This window comes from Tachypleus tridentatus, chromosome 6 (assembly GCF_004210375.1).
Source record: "Tachypleus tridentatus isolate NWPU-2018 chromosome 6, ASM421037v1, whole genome shotgun sequence".
NCBI classification, from domain to species: Eukaryota; Metazoa; Arthropoda; class Merostomata; order Xiphosura; family Limulidae; genus Tachypleus; species Tachypleus tridentatus.
The window spans coordinates 40,816,177-40,836,171 of record NC_134830.1 but is presented as its reverse complement, the minus strand read 5'-3'; the positions used below and the strand labels follow the sequence as shown (position 1 = coordinate 40,836,171).

The 19,995-nt window shown below is 34.3% G+C and overlaps 1 protein-coding gene across 6 annotated transcripts in view; it reads left to right on the top strand.

The window, feature by feature from the left end:
• LOC143252309 (phosphatidylinositol 4,5-bisphosphate 3-kinase catalytic subunit beta isoform-like) overlaps positions 1-19,995 on the top strand; it is a 92,731-nt gene that overhangs the window by 51,100 nt on the left and 21,636 nt on the right. For all 6 annotated transcript variants that reach the window (XM_076504241.1, XM_076504238.1, XM_076504239.1 and 3 more), the window contains exons 12-17: positions 4,219-4,340; positions 4,982-5,125; positions 5,468-5,618; positions 7,416-7,534; positions 10,861-10,970; positions 14,555-14,633. In XM_076504241.1, coding sequence (XP_076360356.1) covers positions 4,219-4,340; positions 4,982-5,125; positions 5,468-5,618; positions 7,416-7,534; positions 10,861-10,970; positions 14,555-14,633 — 725 coding nt within the window. The remainder of the gene's footprint in view (positions 1-4,218; positions 4,341-4,981; positions 5,126-5,467; positions 5,619-7,415; positions 7,535-10,860; positions 10,971-14,554; positions 14,634-19,995) is intronic.

The window sequence follows — 19,995 nt, the reverse complement described above, 5'->3', positions numbered from 1 at the left end:
ACCAAATGTGCGAATCATGGTCAAAATCAAGAAAAATGGCCAAGATTAGAGAAGGAAATAGCGACATGGGTGTTGTCTGAATGTCAATGTGGCAGAATCGTAACAAGAGCCCTTATCCGACTGAAAGCTTTACAATGGGCAGCTAAGAATAAAGAAGACAGCATGGATTTTAAGGCAACAGTCAGTTGGTGTTCTCGTTTTATGCATCATCATGATCTGGTCATTCGTCAAAAGACAAAATTGCTCAACAGCTACCGAAAGATTTGGACTACAAGATCACGCAATTCCAGACCTTCGTCATCAATCAAAGAAAACGAAATGAATACGATATGGCTCACATTGGAAATATGAATGAAACGCCCATGTTTTTTGATGTTGTCGGCAACACTACAATTAACAAAAAAGGAGAAAAGACAGTTCTGGTGAAGACCACAGGGCACGAAAAACAACACTTCACCGTCGTATTGGCCTGCCTCGCCGATGGAACGAAACTGCCACCTATGATAATATTTAAAAGAAAAACGATGCCAAAAGACAAGTTTCCGCCAGGAGTCGTGGTTCATGTACAAGAAAAGGATGGATGGGCGATAGTGGATGTGTCAAATGGATTAACGAAGTGTGGGCCCGTCGGCCAGGCACCATGCTTAAACCCAAATCGTTGTTAGTATGGGACATGTTCAAGTCACATTTAACGGATACTACGAAAAAAGCATTAAAATCGAAAAAAACAGATATGGCGGTGATTCCAGGTGGATTAACATCTGTACTGCAACCTCTGGATGTATCGTTAAATAAACCATTTAAGGATTCTATGCGCACCAAGTGGAATGAGTGGATGGCATCGGTCAAAAAACTTACACTGCCGCCGAAATATGCGTGCTGCATCTTTGCCTACAGTGTGTCAGTGGGTAAAAGATTCCTGGGACTCTATTGATCTAAAATCGTTGTCAACTCAATCAAAAAATGCTCAATTACCAATGCGATGGACGGTACGGAGGATGATATGTTATGGGAAGAGGATGATGATATTCCCTCATCATCAGTGGAGCATGACATTATTCCAGAAGAGGATCCTTACGATGACCATTTGAATGGTGAGGAATGGGACTTTGTGTTTGATCGATCTCATGTTGAGTAGATTACTAGTATTTTACTATTTTATAAATAAATACCTATATGTCATATCATATAATTTTGATTTGCGATGGTTTTCTCGAATCTGAATTTACTAGAATTCATGTCATGAAAACGTCACCGCCGTATAAGTCGAGGATGGATTTTTAAACTTGAAATTTGGTGTTAAATTTTCGACTTGTACGCTGGAATTTACGGTAGTCTGTTTTGGCATAAATTGTTTCATTCAAAATAGGTTATTGACAGCAGTGTCCTTTTCTGGCTGAGTAGATGATATCTGTAGGCTTACAGCATTTTTGTATTATAAAAGAACAGTCATGTTAATGCGTATCATACCTGGAGAGAACTGAGGTTTTATGCTTCCATAAGGAGTTTTGTTTGGTTTTCAATAAAGGTAATTATTCAACTAATCATCTGGAATGAAAAAAAAGTTGCTGAGTGGTCTATTCATTGATCCAATAGTAGCCTATTTTCCAAATACCAACATGGGTACGCACACCATGATTTTCTGTTTTTTCATAGAGAATGTTTGTATTTTACATCATGTGCTCAATCTTTATTTTTCACACAGCTTTAAAACTCAGTCATTTAGTCAAGCAGAGGTCACTTTACAGATTTTATTTCTGATCCTTCTATTATTAAATGGGCCTGTTTGATACTTGCATATAAATAAGTTTACCTGAGAAGAATACAAGTAGAGAAGAAAGGAAGGTGTCTGTACTGTAATCACAGTGTTTACTGCAGAGTCTTTTGTCTTTAGTGCGAGTACTGACACTTGCTGGAACTCTTGAGTTAGAAAGATTAATGCTTGCTATTGAAAGAATAGCATCTCCTGCAGTGAACGTACTATAACAAAAAGGGAAAGTTTCCCATCAAAAAGAGAAATGTTGAGTTCAGGATAAGTCCATTTCTGGATGTAGGATTTTGATCAGCTGAAGACTTGGGAAGATATACTGACATTTGAAACACCCAGACCAGTAGATCAAATATGTGCCTGAGTACAAATCTTGTTACAGGGGAACTTAGGATGACATAAGGTTTTTAATGTGTTTAAAGAAATCCCTACCAAACTTACAAGCCATCACCAGCTAGAGTACCACAACCCCAGTTCTTGTCCAGACCACCAAGAATCACTAAAAGTGCTACTGTATAATGACCTCTACTAATTGGAGCTTTTTGTTTTATGAACAGATTATGGAGTACTGATTATTGGAATAAATCATGGTTTTGTTGTTAGTAGTATTTGCTGTTTACCTTAATGTTGAATTAGACTGTTTTGATGGAGTAAGTTGTAGTGTTTTCAAGCTGTTTGTAAAGTATATGTATTGGTTCAAGGTTTGATATGCTAGTGAATAGGCTGTTTGATTATTCTGTTGTCAGAGACCACTAGAGTTGTTTTTATAATCTCAACTAGGAGGAGTGAGTTCTTAACTATGATTGGAAAGTATATGCCTTGCACATTAATTGTTTTCAATGTTTTGTGAGATTTTGGTTAATCTGTTTCTCTGCATTGCTGTAGACTAGTACTGATCTTCAAGTAGTGGCCATCTTCATCTTGTGATTTGGAACTTAATGATAAAACATGTTTGTTGTAGCAGTTTAGGATACTGTTGTATTGATCTTTATATTTCATGACTTTCTGGACTGTTGACTTTATTTCTGGTAGGTTGAGAGTTGTGTCTGTTGTAATAGTAGCTATATCTGGGATCTGATGGTTTTCTGGGCCTGTTTGTTCCACTTTTTAACCAAAATACCAGACACTGTGTCTGTTTTAATAGTACCATTCATCTAGGATTAAATGGCTTTCTGGACTGCTGAGTCTTACTTCTGGTAGGCTGTTAGATGTGTCTGCTGTAGTAGTAACTATATCTGTGGTGAAATGCAGTTACTTACAAGTTGCATTGCTAATTTGACCTTTTTGATAATTGTTGATCTGTCAGGCCAAGTTCAAACTTGGAAGAGAATGGGCACTAAGATTCTGGCTACTTACACAAATTATTTGCATTAATTGTATGATAAAGCTTACTCTACAATGGCATCGGCAATTTGAGAAGACATATTTGATGAGAGACTTTTCAACATGGATGATAATACATGGATGTGAAGGGCATCCCCACTGGCAGAGGCAGTTCCTGGCATGACTGAGTACAAAGTAGTAACTTTGATCCAGTAACAGAAGAAAAGCCCATCATAACAGATGGACTGGCCTTCTTGGGCATCTTCAATGCATTGAGTTATATCTGTACTGAAGGTTAGTTAACCAGCCACCCATGCATCCTGGCATTGTGGTGCAATCACATGGTTTATAATTAATGGGCTACTCAAGTCTGTATATAGGGTACTTGATGTAACCACTGCCAAAGATAGCACCACCTGGATGCCATCCTGTCATTTAGCCTGTGTAATTGACCTGCCACTTTTGAAGACCAATAGAACTTGCACTGTAGGGGCTATGTTTTGGTGTTTAGTCTACAGATGATAACTTGAGAATGGTATTCCAGTGGATAAATAAAGCAGTCTTGAAAGTGAATTCAGGAAAGTGTTCATTCATGCATATAGAAGAGGAGTATTATAGTGATGTCACAGGGAGATATGGGATCTGCCTAAGACAGCCACAGTGAGAGATTGGCCTCAACCTGTTACCAAAGGAGAAGTTTACAGTTTCTTTTTATTCACATTGCATTACTGGCAATTCTTGGCCAACTCATTGAAGATGGGAACACCATCTTCTGCTCTTACAAAAGTTGAGATGCATTTTGGATAGAACAAGGAAAATGATCAAGCATTCTGATCCCATGTGGATGATCATACACTAACCTATCCACTATAATACTGTATGCTACTGTAGTGAATTGTACAGGAGCCAAAAGCAGTATGTTTTTCTCTAGAGTACTTGATAGTGTGTAAGGGTGATATAAATACAAAGCAATATGTGTATAAAGTATGTGTCTTGCACATATATAAGAACATGAAGTTATTCATGAGTGTTGTATTTAGATGTTTTAGTCAACAGATGTTAATATCTTATCTTTATCTTTTCATTATTGATTTTTATCTTACTTAAAAATGTCCTTTTACCAATAGGTAACTGCACTATTGCAAGGATGGCAACTTCTTCCACCAGAGGAAGCACTGGAATTATTAGATTATGCTTATGCTGATCAAAATGTCAGAAATTTTGCAGTCAAGTGTCTGGAACAAATTAGGTATGACATGAATTTGTTTGGTTTGGATGAATTATTTGTCAAAAGCTAGTTACTTACAAGACTTCAACAAAATTTTATTTTCTTGTTAAACAATCATGCAGTTTATAATATTCTAAAACTTGAAGACAAAAAGTTATAATACATTAAAGAGAATGGTTGATATTTCATTTAAGTAATCTTCATTAGACCCTATGGGAGTTATTTGTACAAAATGTTGACACATTTGTTCCTCACATACTGCATTTTAATAATTTTTAGGTGATGATAGAAACAATGTTACATAGAAATGTAGTGTAGGATTAAAGAACCACTTGTGTGAAGACAAAAAGATACTTAAAAAGTAAACACTTATATTTCATGAAGTGATGGGGTTTAAACCTTGAAATACTTGATAAATCAGAATATGCAAAAATTATTCATGTAGTCCATTGTTAGAAACTGACTTAACTAATATTTTCTCTTTTGTTGTAGTAGTATTACAAATTTTATACACTTCATACTTTTATAGTGATTTTATATGTACTGATGAAGTATTAGAGCTTTGATATACATAGTTAAGGAAATTGGCATAAAATATTTTGTAAATTTTCTTTAAAATAATTTTTATAAAAGTAGTTAACTTTTGGTATTCACCAAATTAGCGATGAAAATCTTTCGCTGTATCTCCTCCAACTTGTTCAAGCTCTCAAACATGAATCCTACTTGTATTGTGACCTAGTTAAGTTTCTCCTGCGTAGAGCTTTGAAAAACCAACATATTGGACATCAGCTCTTTTGGCTTCTACGGTAAGTAAAATAATTAAACACAGTTACTTCAGGAATTAAGTAGACAAAAAAAATACCACTTAGAAAATAAACATAAATATAAAACTATTTGGAGACTGAATGAAAAAACAGGACTATGTAAGAGATAATAAAGTGATAAACAAAAGCATAACTGAAGGATTTAAAAAAAATTTGGATAAATCTGTTTTATGAGATATAAATACAATTGAGAAATTAAACTACAAAATAAATTTGATTCTAAACCTTTTGCTCTTTCCTGAAAAATTGTCATTGAATTAGTAATAGATGTTCCTTGTTTATTTATAAGATATCATGCAATGTTGCATATACTTTGTATTGCAGTTCTGAGATGTATGTGCCATCAGTCTCTGTACGATTTGGACTTTTACTAGAAGCCTACTGTCGTGGAGCTGTAGAACATATTAATTCTCTCATCAAACAAGTAGAAGCTGTCAACAAACTTAAATCAGTTAATGAATGTATTAGACGCAAGGTTAGTATATTAAAAATTATGTATTGAAGACCTTTACAAATGGTAATTTTGATACATTTCATTTTATTGATATGGGAAAAAAAAAACTTAGGCTGTGAATGTGTATTGTGTGATAAAATTACATAAGTAGGCTGTGAATGTGTTCTGTGTGATAAAATCACATAAATAAGAAAATATAAAAATTTATTTTGAAAAGTAACTTTATCAGAAAAAATATTATGCTTAGTACCAAAATTAAATAGCTTCTTAAATTTATAGATATTTCTCTCTATCTTATGTCTGAAACTAATCTGATATATAATCAATGGCTCCAGAGACTTAAGTTTAAATGGTAACAGAGCATCACCAAAGAAACAGTATTTTACTTACGTCTGTTTCTGTAAATTTTGTAACTATACTAAATATAAAAAGTTTGTAGAACTTTCTGAATAATGCTGTTGATTTAAAAACAAATCTTTGATAATTGTAAATTTAATGTAAAAAATATATATTCACCATTTATCTTCATTTATTTTAAAAACAAAAATAGACAATTGTATTGTAACATTTATTCAATGGCTTTCACAACAAATTAACCCTCTATCATTTTCAAGTGCTTAGATAATATGCTTAGTACATATTTCATAGTACATCTGCCAATCTTAGGGGGAAAAAATGTTAAAATTCACTGCTGAGACATCTGTGTCTGTCTGTGTGTGTGTGTGTTAATCTACTTTACATATATATGTAAAGTTCTGAAATACTGAATAGTTAAGAGTTGAAACATCTGTGAGAGATAACTCTTAAATGGAAAAATCCATGAGGACTATAAAATAGTGTTTGGGAAGCAGCAGAGGGCTTTAAAAGTTTTATATTCTGGAATTTGTTTCCATTTCAAATGTGAAACATTCTAGTAAAAGAGTTATATTACTCTATCATTTTAATTAGTTATAAGTTTGTAAAGCCTTTGAATTTATATAAATGAATAAAATATAAATATTTAACTTTTCTGTTCACAGTAAGTCTCACTTTACAGCTGTTATTTAGTATAGGTGAGGTACAGGTGAACTAAACTGTGTGTGTGATGATGGTGCTCAAAATCATATATGTATACATTTACAAGTTTGTATGCTATAATAAATAGCACTAAACGAATGCTCATTTCTGGTTGTATGAGCTTGGTAACTATATCATACAGAAATAAGTCTTGTATAAATTTCTTTCAGCACATTAGAGCTTTTATTTACAGACTGTCAGGTGGTTCTATACATATTTTTCATATGGTTCCACTTTATGTGTAAAATATTAACGTCATTATTGCAGATTTTAAAAATTTGTTATTTTTGGTTCTTTCCAGAGTTGACAAACATTAGATGCTCATGTTGGCTGCAAATATTTTGGTTTTATGAAAAACATTTTTTGTTAAAACTGCATTTTGATACTAAATAATGTAACAAATATCTGAACTATTACAAATTAATATAGTAAATAGCTGAAAATGGTGATTTTTTTATATCTTGTAACATACAATGCAATTAAACTGGTGGTCATAAAAAAAAAAAGATAGACTTTGAGGTTTGGAGGATAAAAAGAATGAAATTTAAGAATGAAGATAAAAATCAGTTGACTGGATATTTTGGCTAAAAAATTGACTTGTCTATGAGTTTTATGATAAACTAAACAGTATAGATTCTAGTTTAGAAATGTATTCCTGTTATGAAACCAGTACGAAAGCGTTTAAGTGAGCTTGACATGTATTGTGTGTATATTATTTTAATCTATAATAATTATGTGAATTTTTTGTTCTCAATGTTTCAGGATACTAAAGAAAAACTAAGATGTATTATGCAAGAAACATTAAATCAAAACAGTTATCGTGAAGCCTTTACCAACCTCTACTGTCCTCTTGATCCAGTTTACAAGCTTCATAAACTGAGGTATTATGCATAATTTGTAACTATGAACACATAAATCACAACTGCTACATACCATGCAATATATTATGATGATATAATAGGCCAAGTTAGAGACTCAATGCTGTGTTTTAATTTTAAAATAATTAAGACTGAACATTTTAATTTACAGAATTAAATTTTTACGTAATATTTATGTAGGAGGGTATAGAAACATTTAATGACTTTCAGTGTCTCAATTTGTAATAACAAAATATTCTTTACCGAATTCTTTGTTTTATAATTCATTCTAGCCATTTTAGGAAACCTAAAGAAAAGTTAAGGTTTTTAATAGAAAAACATAATTACAATTCTTTACCAGACATTCTCTTGTTTGATTATGCTACATATTCTTTGTACTTTAATAAACTAAAACATGAATGAAAACCTTTTACTAGCATTAAAGTTAGAATCTTGAGTATTTTTCTTATTTGTATGTTGAAGCTTAGATTGTTGTTTTTTATCTGTTCTTTTGTATTATTTAAATATCTGAGTTACATCTACTTTTTAGCTCTTAAATTATTACAATAAATTATTCATTCAAAATAGGTTAGCCTTAATTTTTGTTTTTGATCTGGATTATTGTTGCTAATTGAACTTTGTTTCGAACACTTGGGACTTAGTATTAAGCCTTAGCTTGCATTATAGCATTATTTGACTGTAATTATAAATGGAAATGAAAAGAAACATTATACTCTTATATTTGTTATCCATAACAAGTAAATTTGATTAGCTTGGAACATCTTTGGAGGTATTTATTCTTGTAATTGTAAAGTGCAATACAAGATTGTATTTTTTAAGTATATTAAGTTTCTAGGAATGTGGATTTAAGAGAACTTCAATACAGTTACTTAGACAGGATGAGGCAAAATACTTTTCTTGGAATTTTTATCCTAAATTATTAGACTTGAGTTTTTTATGAGATACATCCGATATCCCATGTTTTGTTATAATTATTTTCTAAACTAGGCATGTAGCTCCATACACTAAATAACTTTTTCTTTTAAGAAATTAAATGAAAACATGTTAGAAATGGGCTATAGTGTAAAAAATATGAATAGATATAATTTTAGGTGCCATTAAGGAGTGGTTGTATATCTTCACTGTTTTAAACTTTTTATAACTGTTGAATTACTTTTATTGATCAAAAGACTGTTAACAAATTATCTACTGTAAACTGCTGATACCATTATTGTGGTCAGAATGATTGTTCTTATTGTAATGTCCCCTGCTGGGGTAATGGCTAGCCTTCGGATTTACAACACTAAAATCAGGGGGTTGATTCCCCTCGGTGAACCCACAGCTAGCTCAGTGTGGCTTTGCCCTAAGGGGAAAAACACAAGACACTCTTATTGTGATGTTTTATTACACATGACACTTAAGTTGTCACTAGTAATCATTTGTGCAAATAAAAATCTTGTATCAAAGTTAAGCCTCTTTACTAATTTGCATATTACAGTATTTAATGCTTTTTACATGAGTAAAAAAAAGTATTTTTTAGCTTCAAACATATTAGATTTATTTATTGGAGTTTTGAATATTATTATATTAAAATTGAATTTAGAACTCTATTTATAGTAAGGTTTGTAATCTATGGTCTTACAACTTATTCAACAGTTAGGCTTCAAGGTTTCTGTTGTATGCAAAATGCTGTCTTTGCCTAGCAACATCATACCGTAAAATAATATGCACATTATTAGTGTGTTTTTAAATGGATCTAAAACCCTTATTTATAGTTTACAAACCTTAGTTTGAAATGACATATACATGGTAGTCCAGAGATTTATTCCTGTCATGCTGCATGAATACAGTGCTTGAAATGTTAATTTACATTAAACTTTATAAAGTGTTGGGAGTGGTAATATATCTGTTGTATAAAATTATTTTATTAAGTGTGGTATTATGTTGACTTTCATAAAACAGGTTCTTTTCTGTTATAGTTATATTCATTAAACAGAAGAAAGCTCATTTATGTAAAAGAAATACATATAATTTAAATTAATTTTGTTGAAACAACATTCTAATTGGCTGAAATATGTAAACAGTAATGTAGCTCACTTGCTAGTTTGAAAAGAGCAATTTTTCATTCTCTAAATTGTTTAAATTGACAGAAATAAGTTCTGAAAGCCTAAAATCACTAACAAGTGCCACTGTTGAATTTGGATTACTTCACTATTGTGTTGTTGTATAGTATACTTTCAATGTTATAATTTAGTTTTTGACAAGTGAGAGATGTTAATGGTGACGACATGATAAACAAGAAACTTTATGCACTTGTGTCGTTAAATATTAGATTATTTATGAGTACCAGTAAGCAATTACTAAAGATAGTGAGTATTTAGTGAGTTCAATATCAGAAATGTTGTTCTTTGTTAGAAGTGAAATTTATCCATGTCTATACAGAAATCCAAACATGTTTGTTTCAGAATAAAAGAGTATTTTACACATCTCATGCACAAAATGCTCAAGTTTAGAGATAATTCACTCTTTGAATCAATGTTCTTTTGTAGGTTGTGAAATCATTATTCAGTTTCTTTTCGAACAATATGGATAGTATGGCATTGAAAAATGCAAACAAGCTCTGTTTGTGAATATTGTAATTAACCAATAATTAATTAATTATTTCCTGTACAAAACAAAGTTAAATTTTGATTAACTAACTCCCTCCAAAACTTACTTTTTCATATGGAATAACAATACAAATTGTTAGTTCTTGTTTAACAAGGCTGGAGAAATAATGGACAGGTCTGTATTAACCTGTTGACTGCCAAGTATTTCAGCTGCTACAGCAACTCCGAACTAAGTTCAAAATACAACTGTAATGCTTCTTCATTTTGTAACCTTTTTTGTGACACTATTTTGGATCGAAAGTGAAACAAATGCATGTATAATGCTGACATGTAGCGTTGAAATTAGATATTATTGAGAACAAATTAACTCGTCCATGGCACTATGTTACCAATCAGCTTGGACAAATTATCTCATCTACGGCACTGAACGGGTTAATAAAGGTGTATGTGCAAACTTATGAGTAAATATTTGGCCTTAAAACTTAACTTTTAGAGTCATATTCTGATAGTCTATGTAGACTTTGTCATCTGTCAATTTTGGTTAAAATGCTCTCAGCTGAAAAAGTAGGTTTAAGTAGTAATGAATATTTTTTTACCTTTACCATCAAATCTTGTTGCTCAGGTTTTTTTCTATTTTTGCTTACCAAAGAAATACTTGGACTTTTATTATTATTATATAATAAATATAACATTAAAAATTGTGGCACTTGAAGGAACTAATTTCATAGTTTCTTGTGTTAGAGTTGAAAAGTGCCGTTTCATGGATTCTAAGATGAAACCTCTCTGGCTTGTGTTTGAGAACTTTGACATCAGTGGTCAAGATATCTACATAATCTACAAGAATGGTGATGGTAAGTGTGTGATGTGCTTATTAATAGTGTAGAAGACATAAGCGAGATCTGCTTTTCATCATCTTACTCCTGAAATGACATTAAAATGTTACTGGAATTCAAACTTCTTTGTTTTTAAAAATCTGTGTACTTCCTATAATAAAAAGCAAGAGTGATAATTTTTCATTACAAAAAATTGAAAGTTAATTTTCATGACAATTAAGATTTTAGATACCATGTTAAACTGTTGCTATTAGAGTTAACATAAACAAATTTTATGACATTTTGATTTTTTTGCATGTTGTAGTTTGTGGGACAAATTCTTTATTATTAAAGTGGCAGACAGGGTTTCTGGTCAAACTGAAACTATGGAATGGTCTACCATCCATTTTATGCTTTCTTGTTTTAACATGGGCATTTTAAAATTTGTCATTCATGCTTGTATTATGTTTGTTAAGAAGATTTTCTTGTAATTTGTTTTTGCTTTCAGGATGTTGACTATCTAACATGCATGCAAAGTAATTTTAATTTTAAGATTAAAAATATTTTATGCATCAGAACATTTTCTATTTTCTCATGTGAAATCTTCATAACCTACTACTAATTGTTGAATTATTTTTTTAACTTTGTATTTTATTTGTTATTTTCACTACTGTAACTCTGTATGGATTGGTTTGATTTGACGGATTTTATAACCTCCATAAAACAAAAAAAAACGAAATATAAAATATGTTTTCTTTGTAGAATAATGACAGTTTATGATATGAGAACACAAATGTTTTGTTCAAATAGCTTAAATTTCATAACATTGTGTGTGTGTGTGTGCTGTTTTTTATTATACTGACCTTCCAGTTGTGTCTGGCTAACCTTATAGAAGTTGCAGTGACATGACATATATTCATGTTATCAGATCCACGAATATAAAACTGACCTTTACAAAGTGACTTGTCTTGATTGTGATTTAGTGGATTAGTATTTTGTAACATACAGTGACATTTCAGCTTTGACACATTTTATATATAAACTGTTACTATTTACAAATAATTTCTTAAACGTATTTGTCTTAAAATATAGAACAGTAAATAAAGAATAAAGCAAAAATTATCTTTTCTAATTATGACCTTTGTACCTGCTTGTTGTAGGTTGCTAAGCCCTATAAAATTTTACATGTAGAGGAAGTGCAACAGAATACTTTTTTTAAGATTTTAATACATTGTAACAACAACAAAAAATCATAAATTACTATAATGATATCATATAATTCAACTATACTTTATCAGGCATAATAACTAAGCTGCATTTGGGTTGTAAAAAATGTGAAATTTCAAGCAAACTAAAGACTGAACTTATCAGTTTGAAAACTTGTTTTGAAAGAAAGATATAGCACTGTAATCCTTGAAAATATCTGAGAAAGCCATTATGGGAACATTTTTAGCTTTTGTTTGGTTATTCACATGTAACAGACAGAAGTAAATGTGAGGGAGAGTTTCCCAAAATAGAGTTGAGCATGGCCAGTGTGTTTGATTCTGTAAATAAGTGATTTTTCAGCAGATAGAAAAGATAGGAGGTTCTTATTTGATATTCTATCTAGCTTTTCAGTATTAGTAATTTGAGTTTCTAATTTGTAAGGAACCTTAGAATTTGTATTTGGATATAACAAAAATATAATTTGTACAAATTCTACATTTAAAATACCACATGACACATAAAAAGCAATATTTATGATTTCCTTTTTTTTTAGTACTTATTTTTAAATTAAGAAATTAACTAATAAATCATACTCAAATTTCAATTACAATCTACAACTGGATACCAGATTCATCAACATACCTTCATAAAATAGTATTTTGATAAAGTTTTTGGATATGAGTCAACATTCAAAGTTCATGATTTTTGACCCATACCCCATAGCAATAAGGTTAATCACTAGGTATGGGGATTTTGAAGATGTGTGTGTGCTGTCTTAACTGTTTGCATGAACTGAAGAATTGCACTACAAGAAAGGTTTGAACAAATGCCATGAAGAATAGCCCTCGAGTAGCTTTGTGCGAAATTAAAAAAACAACAACAAACTAACGTCAAAATAACTATCTTTGAAAATTATACAATGTAAATCTACTAATAAAAAAAGGAAAATATTTTGAAGAAAAACTCCTTATTCTTATGAATTATACAATGATTTTCAAAACAAAACTACTGATTTTTAAATAAAATTATTTGTATTAGAATTTTAATTGAAATAAATACTTGTAATAGTTAAAAAAAAAAGAAGTAAAGGTGGCTTCCTAGTGGCATAACGGTTTGTCTGAAGACTTATAATGCAAGAAACAGATATCTCAATGTGTATCTTTGTGCTTAACAATGACAAAGTTAAAGGTAAAAATATAAAAAATATGATTACTTTTGATAATTTGTATGAGAATGTAAGATACTTCTTTTAGCAGATATGTTAACAGCTAAAATTAATAATAATAGAAGTTGTTTTTTTATATAAATGATAGAAAATTTAAATATTTGTATTACAAGTCATAATATTAAATTTAATTATCAGGATGGGTAAAACACTCAAAAGTACTGTATTGGCATTAAACAGCTGCTATAGTGACACTTCTTAGACTTAATGATATTCTCAGAAGCTACAGGAATGCACTTCCCATGAATCTCATACAATTGCATAATATTTCATCCATACATTACACTGTTCAGACTGTTTCAAGTCTCCACATTGACTTTGACATTATATTGAAACTAAATTTGACAAATTGATGTCGGAGAAAACAATTTGAAAAAGACAAAAAATCTAGTGGAGGATTTTTATAAAACATTTTATGATGTATTTCTAAAAGATATGGAAAACTGAAAATTTTTGTATGAAAACATACAAGAAAAATTAATATTTAATTCAAGAAGAATGTCATTCCAGTTTTTGTTCTATAAATATGTTTTTTTAAACTTTAAAATTAAACTTTCAGATAATCAAATAATGCAAACCTTTCAAAGTTTACTCTGAATTATTTTCAGTAGCTTTCATCATTTGAATAATATACCAGTTAAGAGTTTAACTGTTTACAATGAGAATCATTATGTTAATTAACACCAACAGTTTTTACAACTTATTTTAATCTCCATTTCTCTGGAATAGTGCATACAACCAGCATAAACAAAGTCAGCATTTGACTTGCATTTTATTTGTATCATGGAATTCTTAAAAACATATTTTAATAGTCCCTTACAAAGGTAATAGATTGAGTAATGATAAAACTGTATAGAAACAATCTAATTTTTTGTATAATAGATAATAAATAATCCTCAACATTGTAAAGGCAAAATCTTGTTACATGTTTGAGTATTCATTTTTATTGAAACTTTGTATTGTGAATTATATTCTGCTTCATTTGTTGGAATTTTTCTTCTGGTGAGGAAGAGTTCACACCAATCTGGGATTTCAGAACTTTTAAGACACTTTGTAGTGTTGCTTGTTTGTAAAAATAATGTGATAAGCTAACAAGGTCCACAAATTGTGTAAAATAATAAATGAAAAAGTATATTTATAACTGAAATTTACTAAATGTTGATGAATTTTTTACTCTTTTTACATTTTGCAGATTTAAAACAAGATATGCTGACGCTGCAAATGATACGAATCATGGACAAATTATGGAAGGAAGAAGGTTTGGATTTGAGGTAAAACCTTCAACAGTGGTTCCTGAAATAAAGCTTTTAATGATGGTGCTTCTTAATATTTTTAAGATGTGGGTGATGAAATATCCAGTTATTGTGTTGAATTTCTTAGTTACTTGGATTATATTACATGTATTTTGTTTTGGTGATTTTGGAAAATCTGTTGTACTCGAAACTTAATCTTTTAAAAGAATCAGTTCCAAAAATATATACCCCTTGGTGTGGATTCCTGTACGTGGTGAGGGTACCTCCAAGGGAAGGTTCTAATCTTTCAGTTTACCTCCTCTGGGATCTAAACATCCACCCATGTGTTTGCCGTGCATGGCGACCCATGAAGGGGAAGAGAGAATCCTGGTGGTTGAGGGGTCCAACCCTAACACACCACTTTGGCCTTGAGTTCCTGTAGATGGGTGGCCTCCCTTGGGTCAGTCTGCTGGTCCATTTGGGCAAGAGCCAACCAAGTACCAGTGTTGGAAGTTCTCAACGGGTGTTGTGGACATTGGTCTGATGCTGGTGTTTGAGTATAATGGTCACGAAACCCTGGTGTTGCTGCAATGTACTTGCATGACATTGTAGTGCGCCCCCTTGTAGGGCTCCATGGTGGGTGTGGTCAGTGGGTATTGAAATTTTCCTTTTTTTCCTATGGATCCTCCAACAAAAAATTTAAATAAAGTAGTGAAAAAACTGTCAACAGGTAATCGACCACGTCTTGAAGACTCTGAGCAGCAATCTTCAACATCTGTAACACCTGTACCCCATTTTCTTATTTTACATTCTCTTTCAGAAAAACCTGCAGGGCAACTGTCCCCCTTTTTTATTCAAAAGGGACTACAAGGACTTGCTGGCTCTCCAAAGTCAGTAAAGAAGCTTCGATCTGGACACATATTGGTTGAAACATCCACATCCCAACACAGTGAACTTCTCTTGAATTCAAAAGCAATTGGGGATGTACCTATTGAGGTTACCCCTCATGCCACCTTGAATTCATCACAAGGAGTTATTGCTGAGAGGGATTTGAAGAATGTCCCAGAGTCATAGATTCTCGCTGGTCTCTCCACTCAAGGAGTTTCTGCAGTGAGGTGCATGTCCACTCGCAAAGACGGAGTTACACTGCCGACAGATATCCTCGTTTTGACATTTACATCACCACGTGCACCTGCAACCATCAAGGCAGGTTATCTAATTTGTAGGGTACGGCCATACATTCCAAACCCTCTTCGATGTTTCCAATGTCAGAGGGTCGGCCACTCAAAGACGTCCTGTCGTGGTTCCCTAACGTGCTCATTGTGGTGGCAAGGACCACGATGCCTATGAGCGTCACACGGACCCACATTGTGTCAATTGCAATGGTTCCCACCCTTCCTACTTTCGATCTTGCCCAAAATGGTTGGAGAAAAATGAGATGCAGCATTTGAAAACTACTCATAACATTAGTTATCCCAAGGCTTGGAAATTGCTGTTCATCACTCCATCTCGAACATATGCTGCTGCACTTTCCACAACTACAGTGGGAGTGCAGACAGATCTCTCTGTGCCTCCAAGAGAATCGTTTTCAAAACAAATGAAAAGCCTTTTGACCTCCATGGTTAAAAAGGTTGATGAATTGACTTCTACACCCATCTCTGTTCCTCCCATACATTCCAACAAACCTCAAGATCCACATCCTTTGGTTTCAAATACAGGCATTTCTTCTGATACGTCTTTTTCTCCCACTCCACGATGCAAAACAATCATTCGTTCGCATCCTCAGTCACTGGAATCCCCTTCCAACAACAAAGACCTGCCCAATCGACCCAGGACAGGATCCAATGAGGTCGATAGACCGCCTTCAAATAAGGACAGTAAAGAAAAAAAGACATGGTCGTAAACAGAAGGGTTCTCCAGCCACTTTGCCTACCTGTCATTAAAAATGGCCACCTTGATACAATGGAACTGTCGAGGTTTACGTTTGAATCTGGATGATATCAAAACACTGATTGCTTCCTACCATCCTGTATGTCTTTCCTTACAAGAAACATTTCTAAAACCTGCTGATACAGTCACCATATGGCAGTTTTCTCTGTACAGAAATGACAGGCTGTGTGATGGATGAGTGCATGGAGGGGTGGCACCATTGGTTGATCGGCATGTGCCCACCGTCTTTGTCACTCAACACACCCTTGGAGGCTGTAGCCATCTGTGTTTCCTTGGGTCATACTATCACTGTTTGTTCTCTCTACCTGTCCCCTGGAGAGACATGATCAATCAGACCTTGATGCTCTCATTGAACAGTTGCAGTCTCCCTTTCTAATCCTGGGGGATTTTAATGGACATCATCCCCTCTGGGGAAGTGCTGTTATTGATGGGAGGAGTCGCTCTGTAGAGCGTATGCTCTCTGATCACAATCTTTCTCTTTTCAATACTGGTTCTTCCACTTACTTTCATGCACCTAGTCAGTCCTTTACTGCTATTGATCTCTCAGTTTGCTCCCCTTCATTATTCTCCCATTTTTCATGGAGAGTTGACAATAATCCACTAGGCAGTGATCATTTTCCTATACTTTTGAGAGAGACTGGCCGTGGTCGATGCCACCCTACCCGCGTGCACTGGTGGAAGTTGGATCAGGCAGACTGGTCCACTTTCACTGCTCTTGCAGAACTTGACCCTGCCATCAATAGATGACTGTGTGGCAGCGGTAACTGACTGTATTATACATGCAGCTACTCAGTGTATTCCTAAAACCTCGACACGTTTTCCACAATATCCTTCTCTGTGGTGGAATCCTGCTTGCCACGTGGCACGGAAGGCTCAAAAACGGGCCTGGGATACTTTCTGTAGATATCCCACACTTTCGAACAGCATCGCTTTCCAACGGGCTCATGCACATGCTAGGTGGATAAGACTCAAAACCAGAAGGAATCTTCGATTAAGTTCACAACTGGCATATCTTCTATCACTAGTTGCAAGGTCGTATCGAACAGGGTTCGATAGGTCAGTGGGCACTACAATTCTGTTCCCCTCTCCATCTTACTCTCTGATGGCCAAGAGGTGGCTGATGTCAGGAGCATCGCCAATACTCTAGGTGAAAGCTTTTGCCGTATGTCTAGCACTTCTGCCTGTTCCTCCACCTTCTTGGCCATCAAGACTCGGGTAGAGCGTTCACCTCTTTCCTTTCGAACTGACTGTCTCTTTGACTGTAATTGTCCCTTTACACTCTTGGAACTGAAAATGGCCCTTCATCAGTCTGGCAGTACATCTGTTGGACCAGATGATGTACACTGACATGCTGCACTATCTCTCTCCTGCTTCTCTTGATATTCTTCTGTTTTAACTGGATCTGGCAGGAGAATGTTTCTTCTGATGTCTGGTGCTAGGCTATTATCTTACCTTTCTCTAAACCTGGGAAAGATCCCAAGATTCCTTCAAACTACCGTCCAATTGCTTTGACGAGCTGTCTCTGTAAGACCTTAGAGAGAATGGTTAATGCTCCTCTTGTTTGGTTCGTCAAATCAAACAACCTCTCTCCCACCCAGTGTGGGTTTCAAGACAGCACTTCACCACGGACCACCTAATTCGACTTAAAACATCAATCAGAGAAGCATTTCTCAAATGCCAACATCTTGTTTCAGTATTCTTTGGCATTGAGAAGGCTTATGACACAACATGGAGGTATGGCATTTTGCAAGACCTCCATATATATGGGTTATGTGGCCATTTACCCATGTTTATTAAAAAATTTTTAATGGATAGGAGATTCCAAGTTCATGTGGGTTCAACACTTTCCCGTTTTTTTGTACAGGAATTTGGGGTCCCTCAGGGCTGTGTTTTGAGTGTCACACTTTTCAGTATAAAGATAAATGCCATCACTGAACAACTCCCTCTCACAGTTGCGAACATGCTCTATGTCGACAACTTTCACATCTCATGTCAGTCGTCAAACATGAGATATATTGAGCAGCAACTACAAACTGCCCTCAATCATGTACTGAAGTGGACTATGGTGAATGGCTTTAATTTTTCTCTTTCTAAAACCGTTTGCATGCACTTTTGCTGCCAACAAGGTATTCACCCTGATCCTGAACTCCGTAACGGTGAAGTTTTGCTACCAGTGGTCCCTGAGACCAAGTTCTTGGGGTTATCTTTGACCATAAGCTGACCTTTATACCACACTCAAAGCAGCTACGGGTCAAATGCACAAGAGCACTCAACATCCTTCGTGTCCTCTCTACCTCCAGTTGGGGAGCGGATTGATGTTCTATGTTAAAGATATATCATACTCTTATTGGATGGAAACTCGACTATGGATCAATGGTCTATGGCTCTGCCAGACCCTCGGCCTTAAAGATGCTGGACCCCATTCATCATCAAGGACTTTAACTCTGCACTGGGGCTTTCTGCACTTCCCCAGTTCAGAGCTTATATGTAGAATCTCATGAACCTTCTCTACACCTTCGCCGTTAGCAATTGTCTTTTCTGTATTCTTCAAAACTTTGTTCCTTACCAAAGCATCCCACTTGAGGATGTGTTTTCCTTCCTTAGTGGGCCTTACTTTATCAAAACAGACGATCTGCCATTGCTCCTTTTGGCCTTTGCATCCAGGTGCAATTGGATGAATTGGGTCTGTCCTTGGACAACATTGCAGAATCCACTAGTCAGCCCATCCCCTCATGGCTTGTTACAGCCCCCATATGTGACCTTTCTCTAAGTCATCTGAAAAAAGCAGATACTCCTGATTGGAAGTACCGTCTTTTATTTACTGAACATCTTTCAAATAATCATTCCATTCCAATTTATACGGATGGTTCCAAATCAGGTAATTCTGTGGGCTCTGCCATGGTTTGTTGCGGTTCGGTGGTTGCATGCAGAATTCCCTCTACAGCTTCTGTGTTCACTGCTGAACTGTACGCCATATCTCTTGCCATGGATTATATTGAAGCTGAGCAGTACTCCGACTGCACTATTTATACTAACTCTCTTAGTTTTCTGCTGGCCTTGGAATCACTTCACGTTGGCTCACACCCTGTTCTCGCTGATATTCAAAACCGACTGGCCCATTTCTCATTAACATCTACTTCTATCCAGTTTTTCTGGATACTAGGCCACGTTAGTATTAGTCGGGAATGCACTTGCAGACACAGCAGCTAAATCTATCTGTTCTGGCACAATCACCACTGTGCCTATTCCTTACATGTACTATGGTCCTGTATTCAAGGCTCGGCTCCTTGCCAGCTGGCAGTCCACTTGGAGTGAGCAACCTGACAACAAGTTTTTCAAATAAAACCCTGTATTAGGCTTTGGCTGTCTAGCTTCCATAAGGTTTGGAAGTTGTTCTAACTAGACTACGCATTGGTCACAGTTTTTTAACTCATCCTTTTTTTATCTGGAC